Source organism: Miniopterus natalensis, chromosome 3 (assembly GCF_054644295.1).
Source record: "Miniopterus natalensis isolate mMinNat1 chromosome 3, mMinNat1.hap1, whole genome shotgun sequence".
Taxonomy (NCBI): Eukaryota; Metazoa; Chordata; class Mammalia; order Chiroptera; family Miniopteridae; genus Miniopterus; species Miniopterus natalensis.
The window spans coordinates 92,932,044-92,952,132 of record NC_142083.1 but is presented as its reverse complement, the minus strand read 5'-3'; the positions used below and the strand labels follow the sequence as shown (position 1 = coordinate 92,952,132).

The 20,089-nt window shown below is 56.6% G+C and overlaps 1 protein-coding gene across 1 annotated transcript; it reads left to right on the top strand.

The window, feature by feature from the left end:
* Nucleotides 1-780: 780 nt before the first annotated feature.
* Nucleotides 781-19,609, top strand: GREP1 (glycine rich extracellular protein 1; the record flags this gene model as incomplete). The annotated part of the gene is made up of 42 exons (XM_087815215.1): nt 781-914; nt 1,975-2,059; nt 2,767-2,824; nt 6,672-6,707; nt 7,039-7,071; nt 7,165-7,224; nt 7,522-7,554; nt 7,664-7,717; nt 7,840-7,872; nt 8,175-8,207; nt 8,483-8,515; nt 8,608-8,640; nt 8,747-8,800; nt 9,896-9,928; nt 10,015-10,056; nt 10,710-10,739; nt 10,816-10,848; nt 10,941-10,982; nt 11,301-11,333; nt 12,586-12,615; nt 12,697-12,729; nt 13,101-13,106; nt 13,509-13,538; nt 13,615-13,647; nt 13,740-13,769; nt 14,507-14,587; nt 14,633-14,665; nt 16,074-16,106; nt 16,195-16,224; nt 16,314-16,346; nt 16,444-16,479; nt 16,768-16,899; nt 17,163-17,207; nt 17,467-17,508; nt 17,619-17,651; nt 18,055-18,117; nt 18,203-18,232; nt 18,322-18,381; nt 18,752-18,865; nt 19,157-19,201; nt 19,297-19,350; nt 19,584-19,609. Coding segments are annotated over 42 exons (1,944 nt in total), but the record flags the coding sequence as incomplete, so codon positions are not given.
* Between the last annotated feature and the right edge of the window lie 480 nt (nt 19,610-20,089).

The following is a 20,089-nucleotide window of genomic DNA, read 5'->3' as shown; positions in this document are numbered from 1 at the left end:
ACCAGCCGGGTATTGCACTTAACTCTTATCAGAAATTCTGTCCTCTCTATCGGTTTACTTGTTGACCACCCATCCCCCAAGTCTATGAAAGGTGTCATGAATTGCAGGGCTCCCAACCCATTGCAGTGCCGGCCCTTCAGGGAACATAATCCAGTGCACAAACCAGCCTGGCACCCAGATCAGGCTCAGAACTTCTCTGGGGGACTCAGCTCCTCCCTCCTCCTTGCACCTTTCCTTTTCATTAGCAACTCTGGCAGCCACAGCCCCTATGACTCACCCTGGATCCTTGTGAGAGACCCCAGGCTTGTCCCCAGGAGGCCTGGGGAGCAGGCATGCCTCTCTCCAGCTGCCATCCCTTCTGCCAATTCCATCTCCAGGAGTCCTGGACTCAGGCCTCTTTCCAACTGCCCATTCTTGAAAGTCTAATTTGCAATGACTTAAAAATATGTTTTTTTAATTTAAAAAACAGGCTTCCAATGGGCAATTCACTGTGTGGAAGGGATATAATGTAAAGTTAAGTACAGATAGCAGGTAAGAGCATGGTCCATAGAGTCAGGGAAATTGGGGCTCCTCTGCCACACAGAAGCTGCAATCATGGGCAAGTTGCTTTATGTCTCTGGGCCTGTTTCCACATTTGTAAAATGGGGATAATAATAATAGTTCCTACCTCCTTGGAGGTTATAAGCATTAAATGAGAAAATGCATGTGAAGTGCTTAGTACAAGGCCTAGAACACAGTAAGAGCTTACTCATTGTTTAATAACAGTAACATTCCCTCATTTGTACAGTGTTCTGCAGTTTTCAAAGCAGCCACCTGGGCCAAAAGGAGGAATCTGGAGGAGAGGGGTTAGGACTCCCACAGCCACCCCAGGGTCACAGAAACAGAGGCTCAGGCCCACAGGATTCGAGACCAAAGTGCTTGGCTGGAGCTCAGTCCAGGAGAAGCCCCCAAGGCCCACCCAGGAGCTGGATTCCCGGCTGAACATCCAGGTGTGTCCCATCCTTGAGTACTGGGCATGGTCCGACTTTCTCCAGGAAGTCCTTCAATATGTCCACAAAATAGGATAAGGTGAAGTAAGAAAGGCAAGGAAACAGCCACAAGTGCAAATACAGTTACCCTAGCAGGAAAGAGGAGATTGTGATGGGCACTTCTGGGGAGCTGGCTGAGTTCTATTTCTTGACCTCCATGCCAGCTACATAGGTGTTTGCTTTATAGGTATTTCTTATATCATATGCACACTTTGGAATGTATGCCATATTTCACACCGCCATAAGGTTTTAATAAACTGATAGCTGGGTGACGAGAGTTACTACAGGTCAGCTTTGCACAGTGCAAGTGCCTGGGGATGCCTGGGAAACTGCCCCAGAGGCTCTGATTCAAGGCTGGAGCTGAAGAGCTGCCACAAAGAGGGTGGAGGAAGTGACCTGAGAGCCTTTAGCACAGCTGCTGGTGTCTGCCCTACAGCCACCTGGCCACCCTTCCAGCTATTCTGCCCGAGTTCCCACCCTGGCAGGTGGTGTTACTGTGAGCAAATGGCTAGGAGTCTATTGACACAGGCCGAGTCATTTTAGGTGATGCACTTCCTGGGCCTCTACCTTGACCTGGGCTTCTAGCTCTGGCCCTCAGAGTTGCTCCTCTATTCAGAGGCTGGGCTATGTCCCCTCAAACAAAGGGTAGCCCAGGCCTAGGCTTCCATCAGGACCTCTGCCAGTCCCCAAGTGATCCATGTGCTCTCACGCCCTCTCTGCCTGTTTGGGGCTGGGGGTGAGCTGAGGGGATAAGCTGTGCTGGGGGTAGAGGTGGTGGTAATGCAGGGGCTAAGGGTGCCCAACTGGGCCCAGCCCTGGTCCTGAGCAGCATAAAGGTAGCCTGAGGCCTCTGGCTGGTTGGCATTTCCCACAGGCCTATGCCAGCACCCAGGGAGCCTGGCAGTGGTGGTGGGCACTGGCATTCCCTCTGGCATTGGCCGAGCAGGCACCTCCTGCATTGCCCCTCCTCGTCTCCCCGCCTGCCTCCTCCTGGGCCAAGCTTCCCTGGCGCCCTGCAGAATGAGTTGAGTGTCTGTGTGTCTGGGTCTGTGTAGGGGGTCCTCAGCTATCCCAGGTCTAAAGCAGACATCTTGGGCCCAGACTGGTGTGGGGCAGGCAAAGAGCAATGCAATATCTGGAGTAACTAGGCCTGCTGCTGCCAAAAGTGTGTAGAGTAGCAGACAGTGGAGGACTGGGACTGTGGTGGGGGTGGGGGGTAGACTGCCTGGCTTTAAATTCCAGCCCCGCTGTTTAGGAGGTGTACAGTCTGAGCCAAGTCCCTTCTCTCTGCCTCTGTTTCCCCATCTGTAAAATAGAGTATGAAGTAGCTTCCCCAATGGCCCTGACACTATGGTGCTATTAGCATCATCATTTTATTTATTTTTAATTTACCTTTATTGTTCAAAGAATTACAGATGTCCCTTTTTTCCCCATTGATCCCTTCTACCCTACACCCACCCTAGCATCATCATTCTAGAGGAAAGTAAATAGACTCAGCGATGTCAGATACCTGCTCAAGCTTCCCAGCGAGATAAAGCAGATACTTAACCCAGTCTGGATCTGAATCCAGTACCCAGCCTGTTAACCATGAGGCCACTCAGCTGCCCTCCTTGCGGAGACCAGTGAGCCAGTTCTTGTTGCCATTGGGAAGAGCAAGTACCAGACAGGAAAGCCCTCCCCAGGGAGCTTGCGTGAACCATCCCAGCTATCCCAAGCTGTCTTGGGTGGTTGAGGCCAGGGACCACCTCTGAGCCACTCCCAGCAGCCAGTGGAAGGTCTAGCTTCCAGGACTCCAGGTCAAAGATCTCTGTCTGGCAGGGCAGGAGATGGGCTTGTGGGGTGCTGTGCCAGGGCACTGGACTGAGGGGACCCAACAGGAGCCTTGGGCAAAGGTGGGTCTGTCAGGGGAGATGGGTGCCACAGGCACGGTTGTGTGTGTGCGTGTGTGTGTGTGTGTGTGCGTGTGCGCGCATGCTCAGGTAAGCATGATCCCTGGGTGCAGGCCCTCATGTGTGGGGAGACAGAGCTGCAAGCATGCAGCCCAAGGGTGGCTGGAAGGGGAGGTGCAGGCACAACTGAGTGCTGGGGGGACTACAGGTAAGGGGATACCTGGAAAAAGTCCTGCAGTCCACTGGTAGCTAGAGCTATCCTGTAGGTGCTGTGGGCTCAAAGGCCTCATATAAGAAGCAAAACCCACCACCCACTGCCCCCTCCTCACTGTAGCTCCTCTCTAGGCCCTCACCCTGCCAGCCTGCCTTGTTTGGCAGACTGGACTCCTTAGCCACAGGTGCCAGGGGTAGCTGACCAGGCAGGGGGCAGGCCAGCAGATAGACAGGGTGTGGGGCCTTCTGGGCTAGAGTCCAAGGGCCTGAGTCACTGCTGTCCTCAGCCAGCCCAGTGAGGTCCACAGACTCCCTAGAGGAGGTGAGGGCTGGTGCCCAGCCCTTGACTCCTGGCATTTCCCAGGCCTGCCTCTCCTGTCCTCTCATAGTCCCACCAAGCCCCATTCACCTGGCCCGACTCCACCTGCCCGCCCCCTAGGAATGGAGAATGGTTACTAGACCCCCAGGCACCCTTGCAATCCTGCCCCCACCACACTCTGAGCAGTGGCCCCCCAAGTCTATCCCCCAAAACTAGAGTCAGTGCTGCTATATTTTGGCTAGAGATGGAGGTGAAGCTGGGAAAACCTCCTGCAGTGGGTGGGCCCTAGCAGAACCATCAAGAAACAGTGAGGCCTTGGCCAGTGTGGCTCAGTTGGTTGAGCACTGTCCCATGCACCAAAAGGGCACAGGTTCTGTTTCTGGTCAGTGCACATGCCTGGGTTGCAGGAGGGAGCCCATCCATGTTTCTCTCTCTCTCTCCCCTTCCTTTCCTCTCTTTCTAAAATCAATAAGAAACATATTTTAAAAAAAGAAAGAAACAATGAGGACCCTTGGACAGGATGAGTCTCTGTGATCGCCATCCGTTGTGGAAAGTAGGCTCAGGCCCACTGTTGCAAGCCTCAGGTGGGGACAAAGGGCCATCTCCCAGTGTCATACCTTCAGTCTTCAGGGTTAGATGGGATAATATTACCTCTCTTCTTATGGGCAAGTCTACATGTCAGATACAGTGCACTACATTGTTACCTGGCCACCGGCCTTTGTAACACTCTGTGGCCTCTGCCTTCTGCTCCCTCCCCATGTAACACAGTAACTCATTCTGAGTCTCTCCTGTCAGCCACGCCCACATTTCTGGGCCTGGCTCCCCCTTCTCCCCAGCTGTGTTTGGGCTGGGCCTGGGGTACCCAAGTTGCCTGCCTGCCTCTCACCAGCTGCTGGGGTAACATCTGAGCCGTCCAGGCCTAGCGCCAGGGCCTCAGTCCCTGACAGGGGTAGAGAAGCCTCATGGGCCAGGTGGGGGCCTGTCCCAGCTGTCAGCGCCCATGATGAATGAGGAGTGGGGCAGGGAGAAGGCCAGGAGCTGGACTCCTGCTGCAGAGGGAGGTGGGGGTTGACCCCCTGGGGTTTGCCAAAGGAGCCTCTGTCACTCACAGCAGGGGGGCCTGGGTAAGGGCCCCCACCCAGCAGAGGTGTTTAAAGGCTCAAAGGGTGTGTGCCCTCCCACTCTGCAAGGCATCATGGGCACCTGGGCCTTCCCTGCAGCCCTTTTCCTGCTCTGCCTGACTTCTGAAAGCCTACAAGGCGGTGAGGGCAGGGGTCAGGCAGTTACAGGGTCTGGGCAGCTGGGGTTGGAGCTGGGGTTATAGATAGAGCATTGGGTTAAAGGCTGGGGCTCTGGAGAGAGGGAGGATTGGGTGTGTGAAGTCTGGGTTTTAGGGGGCTGGAGTCTAGATGCATGGGTCCTGCCCCTCTCTGTGTCTGGAGTCCCCACCCTGAGTCAGCACCCCCTGGTCCTCAGGGCTGCCTTCATTGTCTCCTGGCCTAGGAAAAGGTGAGTGGACCCTCCTGGCTCTAGGGTCCAAGAAGAGGACCTAGTTTCTCCTTCCAGGGGTCTTGGAGCTCTCTGGTGGAGAGCCCCAGATATTACCCAGCTCTGGGATCCAGATGTGGGGTCCAGGAGAGCACAGGGTCCCTCCCTGTCTTCCTGGCAGTCAGTCTTGTCCATGGTCAGCTCAAGTGTGGGAAGCACAGACCCGAACCCTTAAAACAGAGTAAGATGGGGCAGAATCTCAACTCTGGGCATGAGAATATTGGGGCCCAGAGGAGGGCCTGGAGCTGGGTCTGCAAGGGTGAGGAAGTTGGGTTGTGACAGAAAAGGGGAAGGACATCCCTGGAAGCAAGAGGGTCAAAGGCTTGCAGGTGGGATAGGATGGGAGGAGGGGGCTGAGTGTCACAGAAGGGTCTTCACTCCAGCAACCTGTGGCATCTGTTTTTGCTTGTTCGTTTGTTTTAATCGTCACCCAAGGATACTTTGTCCATTGCTTTTCAGAAAGAGTGGGAGGGAGGGCAGGTGGGCAGGCGGGCAGGCGGGAGGGAGGGGGGGAGAGAGAGGGAGAAACATTGATGTGAGGGAGACACATTGTTTGGTTGCCTCCTGCACATGCCTCGACTGGGGCTGGGGATGAGCCTGCAATGGAATCGAACCCGGGACCCTTCAGTCTGCAGGCCAATGCTCTAACCACTGAGCAACCTGCTAGGGTGACCTGTGGCATCTTAAGGGACTCTCTCCGGAGCCCCGATGCATCTAAGCTGCTGGAGAGAAACACTGAGGGATAGGGGTGAGGGTGATGAAATTTCCAGGAAAGGGGGGGTCCAAAAGTGCCCCAGTAAGAATGGAGGGCAGAGGTACATGCACCCCTACAGAAGAGGGAGTAGGGGATCTGCGCCCAGGGACACAGCCCAGACAGTCTCCCCTTGGCCACTAGACTACGCTCCTGGCTCTGTCCTTACTCCTCCTGTGATCAGAGGGAAAACTGAGGCCCAGGGATGGGGGCGGTGGACTCTTGCTCAGCAGAGTGGGAGGGGGAACACCCAAATTTGGCCCTCTTTGCCCCCTCCTAAGTTACCCCCTTTCTCCCGACCCTGCAGGCTTAGGGAGCCCGAATGGCTACAGATCAGGTAAAGCTGGCTGAGGGGGGAGGGGAGCAGCTCTGTGCCCTCCAAATGAGGGCCAAGCACCCTAGCCCCTGGACCCTCCTGCCCAGCTTAGGCTCAACACATCGTTTCTCTCCCCAGGCTATGGCCCCCCCAGTGGCTTGGGAGTAGGTAAGGGGTGGGCAAATAGGATTTTGGGGGGGGTCAGCCATCTCAGAAACACCTGGGGACAGCACTGACACTCAGGTGGAGAAGCCGACCTGAGACCCCTTCCAGCAGCCTTTCTCTTTTCCCTCCTGCACACACTCTCCCCCCACTCCCCAAGAAGCCATTGAGACTGTTCTGGTGTCCTCTAACCCACGTACCCTGCCCCTCGCTGCATGTCGTCCCCTGGGCCAGTTGGGAGCAGGCTTTGCGGGCGGGGGGGGGGGGGGGGGGCGGGGGGGGGGGACGGTGGGCTCCTGGGTCCCACACCTGCTCCCTGGGTCTCCCCCGGGCTTCCAAGGGAGTATTAAAGTTCAGAAGCCAGGTGAGCCCTTACCAGAGCCAGCTCTCTCTCTCTGTCTCCCCATCTTTCTCTCACACCCCTCACCTCTATCTGTACTCCCAGGATTTGGGAAAAGGAATGGCCTGGGAGTCCAGCCAGGTGAGAGTGAGGGGTCCGGGGTAGGTCCTCTCCCTGCTCCCTCTCAGGCCTCGGAAGGGAGGGGCAGGGCTGGGGAGTGGCTCTGGGAGGACAGGGGGTAGATTGGGAGCCTTCAGTTTGCTGTTTCTGTCTGGGTCCAAGGGTCCTGCACACCCACCCCAGCTAGGACCCTAAACCTTCCCAGTTCACTCCTCCCTCTCCCCACAGGCCCTCCAGCTCAGAATGGCTACAGAATAGATAGAGGTGGGCTCAGAGTGTGTGTGGGAGAAATTGGGGCCAGTATTCTAGGGGCATCCCTGAAATGCAGTCTCTTGATCCATCTCCTTCTCAGGCATTGGAGGGGGTATAAAACCCCACAAGCCAGGTGAGCCCCTCACCCTGCCTGTCTCCCCACCTCTATGCCCTGAGTCCTCATGACTCTCCACTCCTCCTGACCCCTCCTGCCCTGTCTCTCCAGGGTTTGGGAATGGGAACGGGCAAGGAGCAGGGGCCTTCCCAGGTGCTGCAGCCCAGCCAGGTGAGGTCGGGAAAGAGGGACGGGTATGACATGCTGGGGACAGGGCCGGGTCAGCATTAGGAGGGGTTTCTCCCAGGCTCCCTGAGGCAGAACTAGTGACTCATTGGAGGCAGAGGGAAGGGCCATAAGGGTTCCTGATGTCTGGTTTGAGGATGTCAGAGCAGGGTGCCCCTTCTTCACCCCACCTCAGCTGGGGCCCCAAATGCCCCTGCCCTACCCCTCAGCTCAGCATGGCTATGGAGCTCTAGGATGAGACTGGGTCCCTGGGGTCCCCTCATCTGCCACATCTCTCCCCAGGCTTTGGAGTGGGTGCGAAACCCCAAAAGCCAGGTGAGACTCCACTCTCTGTGCCCATCCCTCTGTCCACCTCACCATCTGTCTGGTTCCCTTTGAGCCCCACCCCACCCCCTCATTGTTCCCTCTGGCTCTGGTTCCCCAGGATATGGAAATGGACTGGGGGCTGGTGCCTTCCCAGGGCTGGGAGCCCAGCCAGGTGAGGACACCTGGGGTACCAGCCTGGGCTCAGGGAGGGGGAAGGTTGAAGGCAAAACTGGGATCAGGGGAGTTGGGTTCTTGGGGAAGGGCAGGAGGCTCAGTGTCTCTGTCACTCCCCAGGCCTGGGTGGGGGAATGAAACCTCCAAAGCCCGGTAAGTAGAGAGACTGCCCCAGCCTGGCTGGTTCCCCGCCTATTTTCATCCCAGTTCCTCTGTGTGCCCCAAACCTGCCCACCTCAGCACTTACAGCCCCCGCCTCTGTATCCCCAGGATTTGGGAGCAGAAATGGTTTAGGAGTCAGCACTTTTCCGGGGGCAGGAGCCCTGCCAGGTGAGGGTGGCTAGGGCAGGGGCTGCAGGAAGGGGCAGGCAAGGGAAAAGGGGTTTCAGGGTCAGGATCTGCACTCTTTGGGGGACTGATGGGGGGTCAGTGTCAACCTCTTTATCTCTTCTTAGGCCTGGGAGGGGGAATGAAACCTCAGAAGCCAAGTGAGTGGAGAACCCCACTTTCTCACCCTGTCCCAAGCTCTGGCACTCTTACCCTCTCAGGGACTGCTTCCTTCATTGGGCTGCTGTGGCCACTGCTATGGCTTCAGCCCTGGTCTTGGGGAGGGTTTTCCAAACTTCCAGGCCCTTCTCACAACTTGCTTCCTGAGGAGAACTGTTGGGGAGGGTGGGGCACAGAGGTCCTGTTTTGAGCACAGCACAGAAGGTGTGAGCCCACACTGGCCCAGCTCCAACCTCTGCCCTCCCTCTCTCCACAGGCCCTGCAGCTCAGAATGGTGGCCAGGGACCAGGTAGGGATGGGGGTGAGAGCTGAGGCATATGCTTGAGTTTGGGGGTTCAAGGGGGCTTCAGCTCCTTTACCTGGTCACCATCTCTTTCTCAGGAATTGGAGGGGGTGTGAAACCTCAAAAGCCAGGTGAGTCCTACCTTGTCCCTGTGTCCCTGTCACCCTCTGCCATCTGTCCCTGTTTACCCGCTTCCACCTGGCCTAACCTTAACTCCTTCCTGCTCTGTCTCCCCAGGATTTGGCAACGGAAATAAGATGGGTGCCAGGGCCTTCCCGGAAGCCCAGCCAGGTGAGGATACCTGGGCCAAACTGAGGTTCCAGGAAGGAAGAAGGGGGAGGAGCTAGGCGGGGGGGGGGGGCAGAAAACTGATTTCTGTGGGGTGGGGTCCACATATGGCTCAGTGGCACTTGGTCTTTCCCCAGGCTTGGGAGGGGGCATGAAACTACAGAAACCAGGTGAGCCAGTGAACCTGCCCTCCCATCCCACCATCTTGACTCTGTCTCTACCCGTCCCTGTCCTTGTCCTTCCCAGCCCCATGCCTCACACTGCTGTTTCTCTCCAATACCTGGCCCATCAGCAAAGTGGCTGGGGAAGGGAGCTCAGAGAAAGAGCCCAGGATCTCGGGCACACCTTCCCAACCCCAGTTCCTAGCAGAGGGGCTCTGAGAGGCTCATTCCTTTCACCTGCCTTGACTGAGGCCACGGCTGGGCACAGCAGACCCTGTGCTTGGTCAACCTGAACGAGGCTGATGACTCCTGTAGGCTCAACCCACAAGCCCAGGACCACACAAGCCCAGTGCCATCTCAAGGATTGTGGTCAGGACTATAGGAGCGGGGGAACCCATGGGAGGTGGAAAATGAGAAGGCAGATCCAGCAGCTGGAAGGGAGCTGGGGGCCTGGGGATTTAAGCAGAGAATGAAAAACCCTGGCTCCTGGAGGCTAATGTTTCTAGGGCTGGACTCCCTGGATCTCCTAGTCTCTCAGGAAACAGCAGCAGGAGTTATACTACCTGGAAGTCTCAAGGGCCAGAAACAGAGGGCAGCTGTGGGGAGGGGTCTGGGACTCCAGTTCCTCACTGCCTCAGTCTCCCCAGCCCCTTCCTGTCACAGGCCCCCCACAGTCACCTGCCCCCTTTTGTGAATCTAGCCAGGCTGAATGGAGGGGAGTCCAGGGGTCTGTGGGGCAGGGGAGGGGAGGCTGGGGGCCGTTTCTACTTCAGCGGCACCCAGCTTTTCTGTGTCATCCCCCCAACAGGTCTCACAGTGCAGAACGGCTTTGGACCAGGTAGAGAAGGGATAGCTGGTGGATGAGGGTAGGAGCTGTTTCTGGGGCAGGCCCAGAGATGGGGCTTCTGGGTCCCTCACCTGCTCATCTCTTCCCCAGGCTACGGAGGGAATGGAAAACCCCAGAAGGCAGGTAAGTCCCACTCTATCTAATATCTCCTTATCTGTTTCCCTCAAGTTCCAGATCTCTCCTTACTCTCTCCTGCTCTGTCTCCCCAGGATTCCGGAACGGGGCCTTCCCCGGAGCTGGAGTCCAGCCAGGCAAGGCCCTGGGGCTCAGAGTAGGGGTGTGGCCGAGGGGGTAGCTGATCCGGGCGCCTGACCCTAGTTCTAAGGAGAGAGGAGGAGTGAAGTGGACTCACCGACTCATGGACAGTGCCCTCTCTTCCTCAGGTGTCGGAGGACTAAAACCTCAGAAGCCAGGTGAGACCCGCACTCTGCCTCTCCCACAAGAAACACTCATTCAACAAACATCTAGGGGCCAGCCAAAAGCCTGGGGCATGTGGGCAGGCGGAGGAAGACAGGAAAGGAGTGTGAGTGCAACTGGAGGCCAGGATGCCCACTAGAGGGCGGGGCCCACTGAAAAATGAGGACCCGGGAGGGTGCAGGCCCTGGAAGTGGCTGGGAGGCCATGGGGCAGGAGCTAATGCTGATAGCAAGCAGCTGGTGTGGAGAAAGAAGCCTCAAGGAGTTCACCCTCCCAGTTTACACGGCTGCTGGCAGTGAAACCTAACCAGGAGGACCCAGGCAGCTAGGTATGACATTCAAGGCTCTGGAAGGAGGCTGGAAGCCAAGGCAAAGTCTAGGATCCACTTAGGTGGGTCTAGGTCTGGGGTGAGACCTAAAGGGGCCAGGCTTAGCGTAGAGCCTCAGAGAGAGGCCAGTACCCAGAGTCCCCTCTCTCCTTCCACCAGGCCCTGCAGCTCAAAATGGCTATGGACCAGGTAGGGGCAGCCTGGGGTTCTGGGAAGGCTCAGGGGTGGGGCCCTGGTCCCTCACTGCTCCCTGTCTCTCCACCAGGCTTTGGAATTGGTGTGAAACCCCAGAAGCCAGGTGAGCCTCACCCCAGCCTGTTTCTCTCCACTTCCCCCAAACCCTGAGCTCCCCTCCCCTCATTCATACCCAACCTGAATCTGTACCCCCAGTATTCAGGAACAGAAATGGGCATGGGCTTGGAGCCCAGCCAGGTGAGACTAGGGGGAAATCTATGTATGGGTGTCTCCTCCTGCCTGCCTCAAAGGCCTTGGAAGGGCAGGATTGGTGAATAATTGAGGGGGCACTAGAAGGAAGCCTCTAGGATGCCAGCTTTCTGGCTTTCTCCAGGAGGGAGGACATTTACCTCCACCTCAGCCAGACCCCCCAGTCCCTTCAGCTCACCCTCCCTTTCCCCCAGGCCCAGTAACCCAGAATGGATTTGGAGCAGGTAGGAGGAGAGTGGGTAGGAACCTGGGCAGGCCCGGCAAGGGGGCTTCTGAGTTCCTCACCTGCTCCCAAATGTTCTTCAGGGTTTGGGGGCGGCATGAAGCCACAGAAGCCAGGTGAGTCGTGCCATAGTCTTGTCTCTATTCCTGTACCCTCTGAAGCCAGAGCACCTCCTACTCACACTTCCCTGTCTCTCTCCAGGCCCAGCTGGGCCTTCCGTGGGGCAGGAGCCCAGGCTTCTTGGAGGGAGAGGAGAGGAGAGGGTTAGGAACTAGGGCAGGGGGCTGGGGGTGTGTGTAGAGAACTAGGTGCCCAGTAGTGGGGAGATGGAGGGTTGGCTTGTAGCCTGGGAAGGAGAGTGAAACCTCAGAAACCAGGTGAGGGGAAAACCAGGCGAGGCACCTCTGAGACTGCCTGATTCTGTCCTGCCTTCTACTGAACCCCTCCACATACTGCCCCTCAAGCCCACCCCTGTTTTTCCTCCCCAGGGTATGGTAATGGAAATGGACTGGGAACCCGGCTAAGTGAGGGCAGCTGGTCTGGGTCCTGAGAGACTGGGAGGGAGGAGAGGAGAGCTGGGAGGCCTAGTGGAGCCTGTTAGCCTCTCTGCCTCCCAGGCCTAGAAAGGGATATGAAACCCCTGGGCCAGGTGAGAGGACAGCCATCCTGCCCCTCCTCATTTCTCTCAGGCCTCTCTCTTTCATGACCTCCCTCAACACTAAGTACACTGAGGGGGGGTCTGTGCATGACGCAGCAGAAGGACACTACCTGCTTCAGGAGTAAGGGTGTCGGGGCACCAAGGACCATGGGGAGAGGAGTGGGAGGCATGACCAAGGGACCCCAAGTGCTGGCCTCAGCCCCACAGCCAGCTTTATTCCCCCACCTTCTCCCCACAGGCCCTGCAGCTCAAAACGGCTATGGACCAGGTAGGGGGAGGCTGGGGTTCTGAGGAGGTGCAGGGTGGGGCCAGGGTCCCTCACCTGCTGCCTGTCTCTCCACCAGGCTTTGGAGCGGGTGTGAAGCCCCAGAAGCCAGGTGAGCCTCACCCCAGCCTGTTTCTCTCCACTTCCCCCAAACCCTGAGCTCCCCTCCCCTCATTCATACCCAACCTGAATCTGTACCCCCAGTATTCAGGAACAGAAATGGGCATGGGCTTGGAGCCCAGCCAGGTGAGACTAGGGGGGAATCTATGGGTGTCTCCTGCCTGCCTCAAAGGCCTTGGAAGGGCAGGATTGGTGAATAATTGAGGGGGCACTAGAAGGAAGCCTCTAGGATGCCAGCTTTCTGGCTTTCTCCAAGAGGGAGGGCATTTATCTCTACCTCAGCCAGACCCCCCAGTCCCTTCAGCTCACCCTCCCTTTCCCCCAGGCCCAGCAACCCAGAATGGATTTGGAGCAGGTAGGAGGAGAGTGGGTAGGAACCTGGGCAGGCCCTGCAATGGGCTTCTGAGTTCCTCACCTGCTCCCAAATCTTCTTCAGGGTTTGGGGGTGGCATGAAGCCACAGAAGCCAGGTGAGTCGTGCCATAGTCTTGTCTCTATTCCTGTACCCTCTGAAGCCAGAGCACCTCCTACTCACACTTCCCTGTCTCTCTCCAGGCCCAGCTGGGCCTTCCCTGGGGCAGGAGCCCAGGCTTCTTGGAGGGAGAGGAGAGGAGAGGGTTAGGAACTAGGGCAGGGGAGTGGGGGGGTGCGCAGAGAACTAGGTGCCCAGTAGTGGGGAGATGGAGGGTTGGCTTGTAGCCTGGGAAGGAGAGTGAAACCTCAGAAACCAGGTGAGGGGAAAACCAGGCGAGGCACCTCTGAGGCTGCCTGATTCTGTCCTGCCTTCTACTGACCCCTCCACATACTGCCCCTCAAGCCCACCCCTGTTTTTCCTCCCCAGGGTGTGGTAATGGAAATGGACTGGGAACCCGGCTAAGTGAGGGCAGCTGGTCTGGGTCCTGAGAGACTGGGAGGGAGGAGAGGAGAGCTGGGAGGCCTAGTGGAGCCTGTTAGCCTCTCTGCCTCCCAGGCCTAGAAAGGGATATGAAACCCCTGGGCCAGGTGAGAGGACAGCCATCCTGCCCCTCCTCATTTCTCTCAGGCCTCTCTCTTTCATGACCTCCCTCAACACTAAGTACACTGAGGGGGGGTCTGTGCATGACGCAGCAGAAGGACACTACCTGCTTCAGGAGTAAGGGTGTCGGGGCACCAAGGACCATGGGGAGAGGAGTGGGAGGCACGCCCAAGGGTCCCCCAGTGCTGGCCTCAGCCCCACAGCCAGCTTTATTCCCCCACCTTCTCCCCACAGGCCCTGCAGCTCAAAACGGCTATGGACCAGGTAGGGGGAGGCTGGGGTTCTGAGGGGGTGCAGGGTGGGGCCAGGGTCCCTCACCTGCTGCCTGTCTCTCCACCAGGCGTTGGAGCGGGTGTGAAGCCCCAGAAGCCAGGTGAGCCTCATCCCTTCCTAGTTTTCTCCACCTCTTCAAAACTCAGAATTTTCCGCCCCCCACTGACACTCTACTTTGATATATCTCCCTAGGATTCGGGAACGGGCTGGGAGCCCAGCCAGGTGAGACTGGTGAGGTCTGAGGTGGGGGTCTACATCTGAGCTTCCTCTCTCACCTCTAGGCTTTTGAGGGGTAGGACTGGGGAATGATTAAAAGAGGCTGGGGCCAGGCTGGTGTGGTTCAGTGGTTTAGTGTCGACCCATTAACCAGGAAGTCACGGTTCGATTCCTAGTCAGGGCACATGCCCAGGTTTCAAGCTCAATCCTCAGTTGGGGGAGTGCAGGAGGCAGCCAGTCAATGATTCTCATGATTAATGTTTCTATCTCTCTCTCCCTTCCTCTCTCTGAAATCAATTTAAAAAAACATATTGAAAAAAAAAAGAAGAGGCTGGGGACAGCCTCCATGATCCCTGGTTCTGGCTTGACTTTGAAGGACACATGCGAGCCTTCACCCCACCTTAGGCAGGGTCCCAAGCCCCCTATTCATCCTTCCCACCCCCACTGTCCCCCAGCTCAGGATACCTACTAAACAGGTAGGTACTAAGGGGTTGAGAGAAGCTGGAAAGGAGGAGAGTAGGAGGCCCTTGCGGGGTGGGGTGGGGAGGGAGGGTGTCTTCACCCAGACCCTGTTCAGATGGTCCTCTCATGAGCTACTACCAGACTTGGAGAACTCAGAGTTGGCAATAGAATGGAGGTGGCATGAGACAGAGGAGGCCCCAGGGCTGTGGTTCCTAAACTGAGAGAAGAAGAAGCAGCCCAGCTCCATTCTCCTTCTGCCTCTCCCTCTCCTGTCCCCACAGGCCCTGTGGTTCCCATGGGCTATGGACCAGGCAGTGGAGTGGGCCCTGGGGAGCCAGATGCTAGGCTAGAAGAGAGGCCCAGTGGGTGGGTAATGGGTCCCTCACCTGCTCCCATCTCTTCTCTAGGCATTGTTGAGGGCATGAAGCCTCAGAAGCCAGGTAAACTCTTCCTCTCTACCCCCACTGTGATATTGTGATTTATAATAAATATATATTTGGTCTTCCATCCCGGCACAGAGCTGGCTCCTAAAAGCCTTGGAATTTCCGAAGTACTGAGAGAGATAAAGGTTCTTTTGTTGTGTTAATGAGGTGACTTTTGGAAAACCCTTTGGTCACCTAAGGGGAGGGGGCTGGTTGCCAGGGGAACCCACCTTGTGATTGGAGGGTTGCAACTCTTAATCCCACTCCCTTACTTCTGGGAAGAGGCGGTGCTGGAGATTGAGTTCAGTCACCAGTGGCCAATGATTTAATCAATCCTCCGGGTGTAATGAAGCCTCTATAAATACCCAAAGGACAAGGTTGGGAGAGCTTCCTCGCAGGTTGGTGAACGGGGTTGTGCAGGGAGGGTGGTGGGCTCCAGATGGAAGCTCTGCATGCCTTCCCACATACCTTATCCTATACATTTTTGTTGTTGTTATTGTTAATCCTCACCTGAGGACATTTTTTCCACTGATTTTCAGAGAGAGTGGAAGGCGGGGGGACACACACACACACATACACACACACACACACACGGAGAGAAACATCAATGTGAGACACATTGATTGGTTGCCTCCCACATGCATCCCAACCGGGGCTTGGGACTGAACCTGCAACCCAGGTATGTGCCCTTAACTGGGAATTGAACCTGAGACCCTTCAGTGTGCGGGCCGATGCTCTGACCACAGAATCAGAACCATACTGGCCAGGGCACCTTATCCTGTACATTTTGTTCATTTGGCTGTTTCTGAGCTGTATCCTTTTATAATAAACCTGTGATCTAGTATGTATTTTCCTCAGTTCTGGGAGCCACTTTAGAAAATTAATTGAACCCAAAGAGGGGATTATGGGAACCTCCAATTTATATAGCTGATTGGTCAGAAGCACAGATGACAACCTGGACTGGCAATTGGCACCTGAAGTGGGAGGAGGGAATATTATTGTGGGACTGAGCCCTTAGCCTGTGGGATCCGATGCTATGTCCAAGTAGATAGTGTCAGAATTGAGTTAAATTGTAGGACACCCAGCTGGTATCTGAAAATTGCTCGATGTTAGAAAAACCCCAGAATTGAAATTGGTGTCAGAATTAGACCCCCCCACTCCTCTTCTGTCTCCAGAAACTGTCTATTCCCTCTAACCCTGTCCCCCTCACAACCTCCAGCCTGTCTCCCCAGTTTACAGGAATAGGCTGGGAGCTGGAGCGTTCCCCAGTGACGGGCCCAGCCAGGAGAGGGAGGCAGGGCAGGCCTGGAGTTCTGGGAGGTGGAGGGGAAGAGGTAGTCCCATGGGGTGAAGAGTTGGGTACTGGGAAAGAGAAAGGGCAGAATGGAGTCCACCTGTCACTCAGTCCCCATCTGTTCCTCCCCAGGCCTAGGAGGGGGCATGAGACCTCCAAAGCCAGGTGAGCCCATCCCTGCCCTCGCCCATCTCCACCTGAAGTCTCCCCCCCTCCCCCAAGCCCCAGACCTCATTCCTGCTCTCCCTCCCAGGATACACACCAGGAAATGGGCTCCCACCAGGTGAGTACAATGAGGGTCTCAGGTAGAGAGGGCTCACTCCTAGGGAGGGACTGGTCCCCTCTGAAGCAGTCTCTCTGTTTCTCCTGCAGGTCTGGAAGGGGGTATGAAACCTCATAAGCCAGGCAAGTGAGAGAGCCCCCTCTTTCTGTCCTGTTCCTTCTACTTCTCCTTCCAGGACCCCCCCATACTATCCCTCACATCCCTGCTTTTCCTTTCCAGGATACGGCAATGGAAATGGGCTGGGGGCCCAGTCAGGTGAGGCCCCAGGGGCTGGGGGTTGGGCGGGGTTGGGGAGGGATATTACTGGAAGGCCTTGGGGCTGGGTGGGCAAGTAGCAGGAACCATGTCAGGTGGCTGGGTCACCTGGTCCCTAGAGCAGGTTGTGACCCGCAGGAACTGGGCTTTTTCTGACCTGGCCAATGTCCCCACCTTGGAAGCTGTGCCCAAGCTACTGCAGGCTGGTGGATTGGCTAGGACAGGCCAGGAAGGCAGCCGGAATAGGCACTGGTCTAGGCTCACTGCCCTCTCCCTTCTCCTATCTAGGTCCCTGCAGTGGGAAGGTTCCTCCATTGCTTCTTCCCAGGCTTCCCACTCCAGGGGGTCCTTCTGATAAAGCAGGTGGCTGGGGCCCCAAATCCAAGCCCCCTCCCCCAGTGCAGAATGGCAAGTTCCCAGGTCAGTGTGGAGTGGGGGGGCAATGAGGGGACAGTGATGTACCTGGTCCCAGGAGGGGCTGGGCCGGGCTGGGCTGCTCAGAAGCCCATATACCCATTCTTCAAATGAGATTGAGGCTTGTTGAGAGCCAGCTGAAGAAAAACCTGAATTCTGTCCCTGAGACCCGTGTGACCCCCAATATGGCAGCTCCCCGGAGGCCCTGCTGTGGCAATCCCAACCTGCCTGGCCCTGGGCTTACTCCTGTCCCTTGGTTTTCTTTCTAGCACCGACTCCAGCCATCCAGTGGGGACTGAAACCTCAGAAAGCAGGTGTGAGTCTGTTTGCCTCGGTCCCCATGCCAGATCAGGGTCACTCCCCCATTACCCTTATTCCCAAGCTGCCTCAGCTGTTCAGGCCGGGAAGGTCCCTCCTGAGTCTACCCTCCTTTTCTCTTACTGCTTTCTAAACTCAATTATTCTGATTACTTTCCCTGTGGATAGGAAGAGTCCCTTCTTCCTTCTCTGAGTTCCTAAGATCCATACTTGGGAAAGTGTGGGCCCTCCCCACTGATCTCCATTCTCCTCACAGGGTACCACCCTTCAAATGGCTATGGACCAGGAGCAGAACTGGGTGAGGGGGCCCTCCTTTGTCTGAATTCTCCCTCCCATCCCATCCCCCCACCTTGTGGCTATTTCTGACACACACACCCCCATTTCTGACCCTTGTTTCCTCTACCCTAGGCTTTGGTGATGGCCTCAAACCTCAGAAAGTTGGTGAGCCCCCCAGGTCCTCATCTTGGGCATGACCTGTCACCTCCTTCATTGCGAGCCCTCCTGTGGTCATGTCTCCCGGTCTCTTCCCTTATCACCCAGCGCATATGTACTATGCACTGAGCTGTAATGGTGGCCAGAGCCAGGTGCGATCTTACCTCAGGTGAGGGTAGAGTGACAGACTGAGGCCAGGTGGGAAGGGAAGCTGCCCAGAAGGCTGGGAAAAGTCAGGGAAGGCTTCCAGAAGGCTGTGCAGGGCTATCTTGCTGAAGGTGGGAGGATATGAGAGGCCCTCTCTAGGTGGTCTCTGAGTCAGCCTGTCTCTCCATGAGCTGGTCACCCTGGCTTCTCCAGCGCTGTCCACCCCCACCCCTACCCCATCCCCTCTCCAATCTGTCTCCTGCAGGTTTTAGTTACGGGAATGGTGGTCTGGGAGCTGGAGTCTTCACTGAGGCCCTCCTGCAGCCAGGTGCCTGAGGGTGGGGTTGGGGGGGGGGGTGAAGCGGCTCCTGGCTCAGGGACTGCTCATGCCTCTGACTTCTTTCCTCCTCCAGGGTTCCCTGGGGCCAATGGCTTTAGAAACTGTGAGTTGGACCCAGGGGACAGAGTACAGGGGGTAGGAGAAGGGACATCCAAGGGCTGGTCAGGAGTGAATCACATGGATCTCTTAAAGGGTATGGCGAGGAAGCACTGGTGTACCCCAAAGCCGCAGCTCCAGCCTCTGAAGAACATGGTAAGAAATGAGAGTTTGGGCCCGGCCGGGCGTGGCTCAGCTGTTGAGCATTGACCTAGGATCCAGGCGATCAGGGTTCTATTCCCGGTCAGGGCACATGCCCGGGTTCCGGGCTAGCTGATCAATGACTCTCTCATCATTGATGTTTCTATCTCTCCCTCTCCTTTCCTCTCTCTGAAATCAATAAAGATATATTTAAATAAAAAAAGAAGAAAAAGAAATGAGAGTTCAGGGAGCAGAGTGAACCCTGGCAAGGGCTGTTGGGACAAGGCCAAGTGGGTAGGAGACCCTGGGGCCCTGGGAGGACTGGGGCATTCTGGGTGTTCAGGTCCGGTGGGCAGTGGTTCCCATTTCAGCTCTCCTCCTGCAGGTCAGGCTGAGGCTCTGAGGGGCTCTCCTTGGCCCTCCCTCCAGCCTTGGGGGGCTGTCTTAAAGCCTGGATATGGGGCCAGAGGCGCATACCCAGGGGTTGAGAGTCAGCCAGGTAATTGGGTGTGTGGAAGAACATTGTTGGGGGGATGAAGGGTGGCTTTAGGGAGCTGGGTCCTGGGCCCAGGCCCAGGCCCACCCCATAGCCCTACAGAGATGGAGGGGACATTCATGGTGGAAGGAATATGAGGGGGACAGGAATGGATGGAACTGGAAGAGGGATAGGTAGAGCAGGGGTCCCTGAGCATGAACCTGGCACTGGGACTAAGATGGGGAGGTGACAGACCAGAACAAGGGCCATCGGGAACTCAATGTTCCTACCTTCTGTCCCCCCCCCCCCCCCCAGGGCCCTATGGACAGCTGAGGCCAGAGCTGGGCCCCAGGCCCTTTGGTAAGTAGGGGTCTCCCAAGGCCTGAACTGAAGCTGGGGGGAACACTCAAAAGTTCTGTGACCTAGGTCCGCTGGCTTGTCTGTCTGTACCCTAGGGGGCCCTGAGGTGAAGAGAGGCCCCAGTGGCCCACCGGAAAATGGCTATGGAGGTGAGAGGGAGCACACTGGTCCCGTCCCCCACTCTTCCCATGCCACCACTGTCACCCCTTCAAGCTGCACTTGGGGATGCCCCCAGCTTTTTGGAGGGATGGCAGGCTCTCAGACCTTGTTTTGTTGTCTGCTGAGTGACTGACCTCAGATATAAGAGGAGGGAGAGGGCTCAGTTTCCCCCAAGAGGTGAGGTGGGGACACCTCACCAGGGCTCTGCTCTGCCTCTTCCCAGGCCGCTGCCCTCTTGGGAAATGCTGAGCACCTGAGCTGATCCACTGCCCACCCTGAGTGCCTCTGTACCAGAGCCTGGTCTGCTTGGCAAGGACAGCCAGGCCCCTTGGGCTTGGTCTCTGGCCTAGGGCCTCCTACGGGCTGGAAGTATTAATAAAGGCCATGTGCTTCCCTGTTTGCCTTTGTGTGCCGTGGGGGGGGGGGGGGGGGTTGGCTACCTGGGGTTAGGGCCCCCTGGGCCTACAACCTCCACTCTGTACCTCATTCATTCACTCATTCAACAAACTGTGGGCTGTGTGCCAGGGGCTTTGCTCTGATGGGAGAGACCATGAGAACAGAACAGATTCAGGCCTGCCCTTGGAGAAGGGGCATCACTTGGCAGCAATCTAGTGGAGGAGCCACATCCAAGTTAGGGAACTTGTACATTATTTGTGTCTTTTTTTTTTTTTTAATATTTTTTATTGATTTCAGAGAGAGGAAGGGAGAGGGAGAGAGAGAGAAACATCA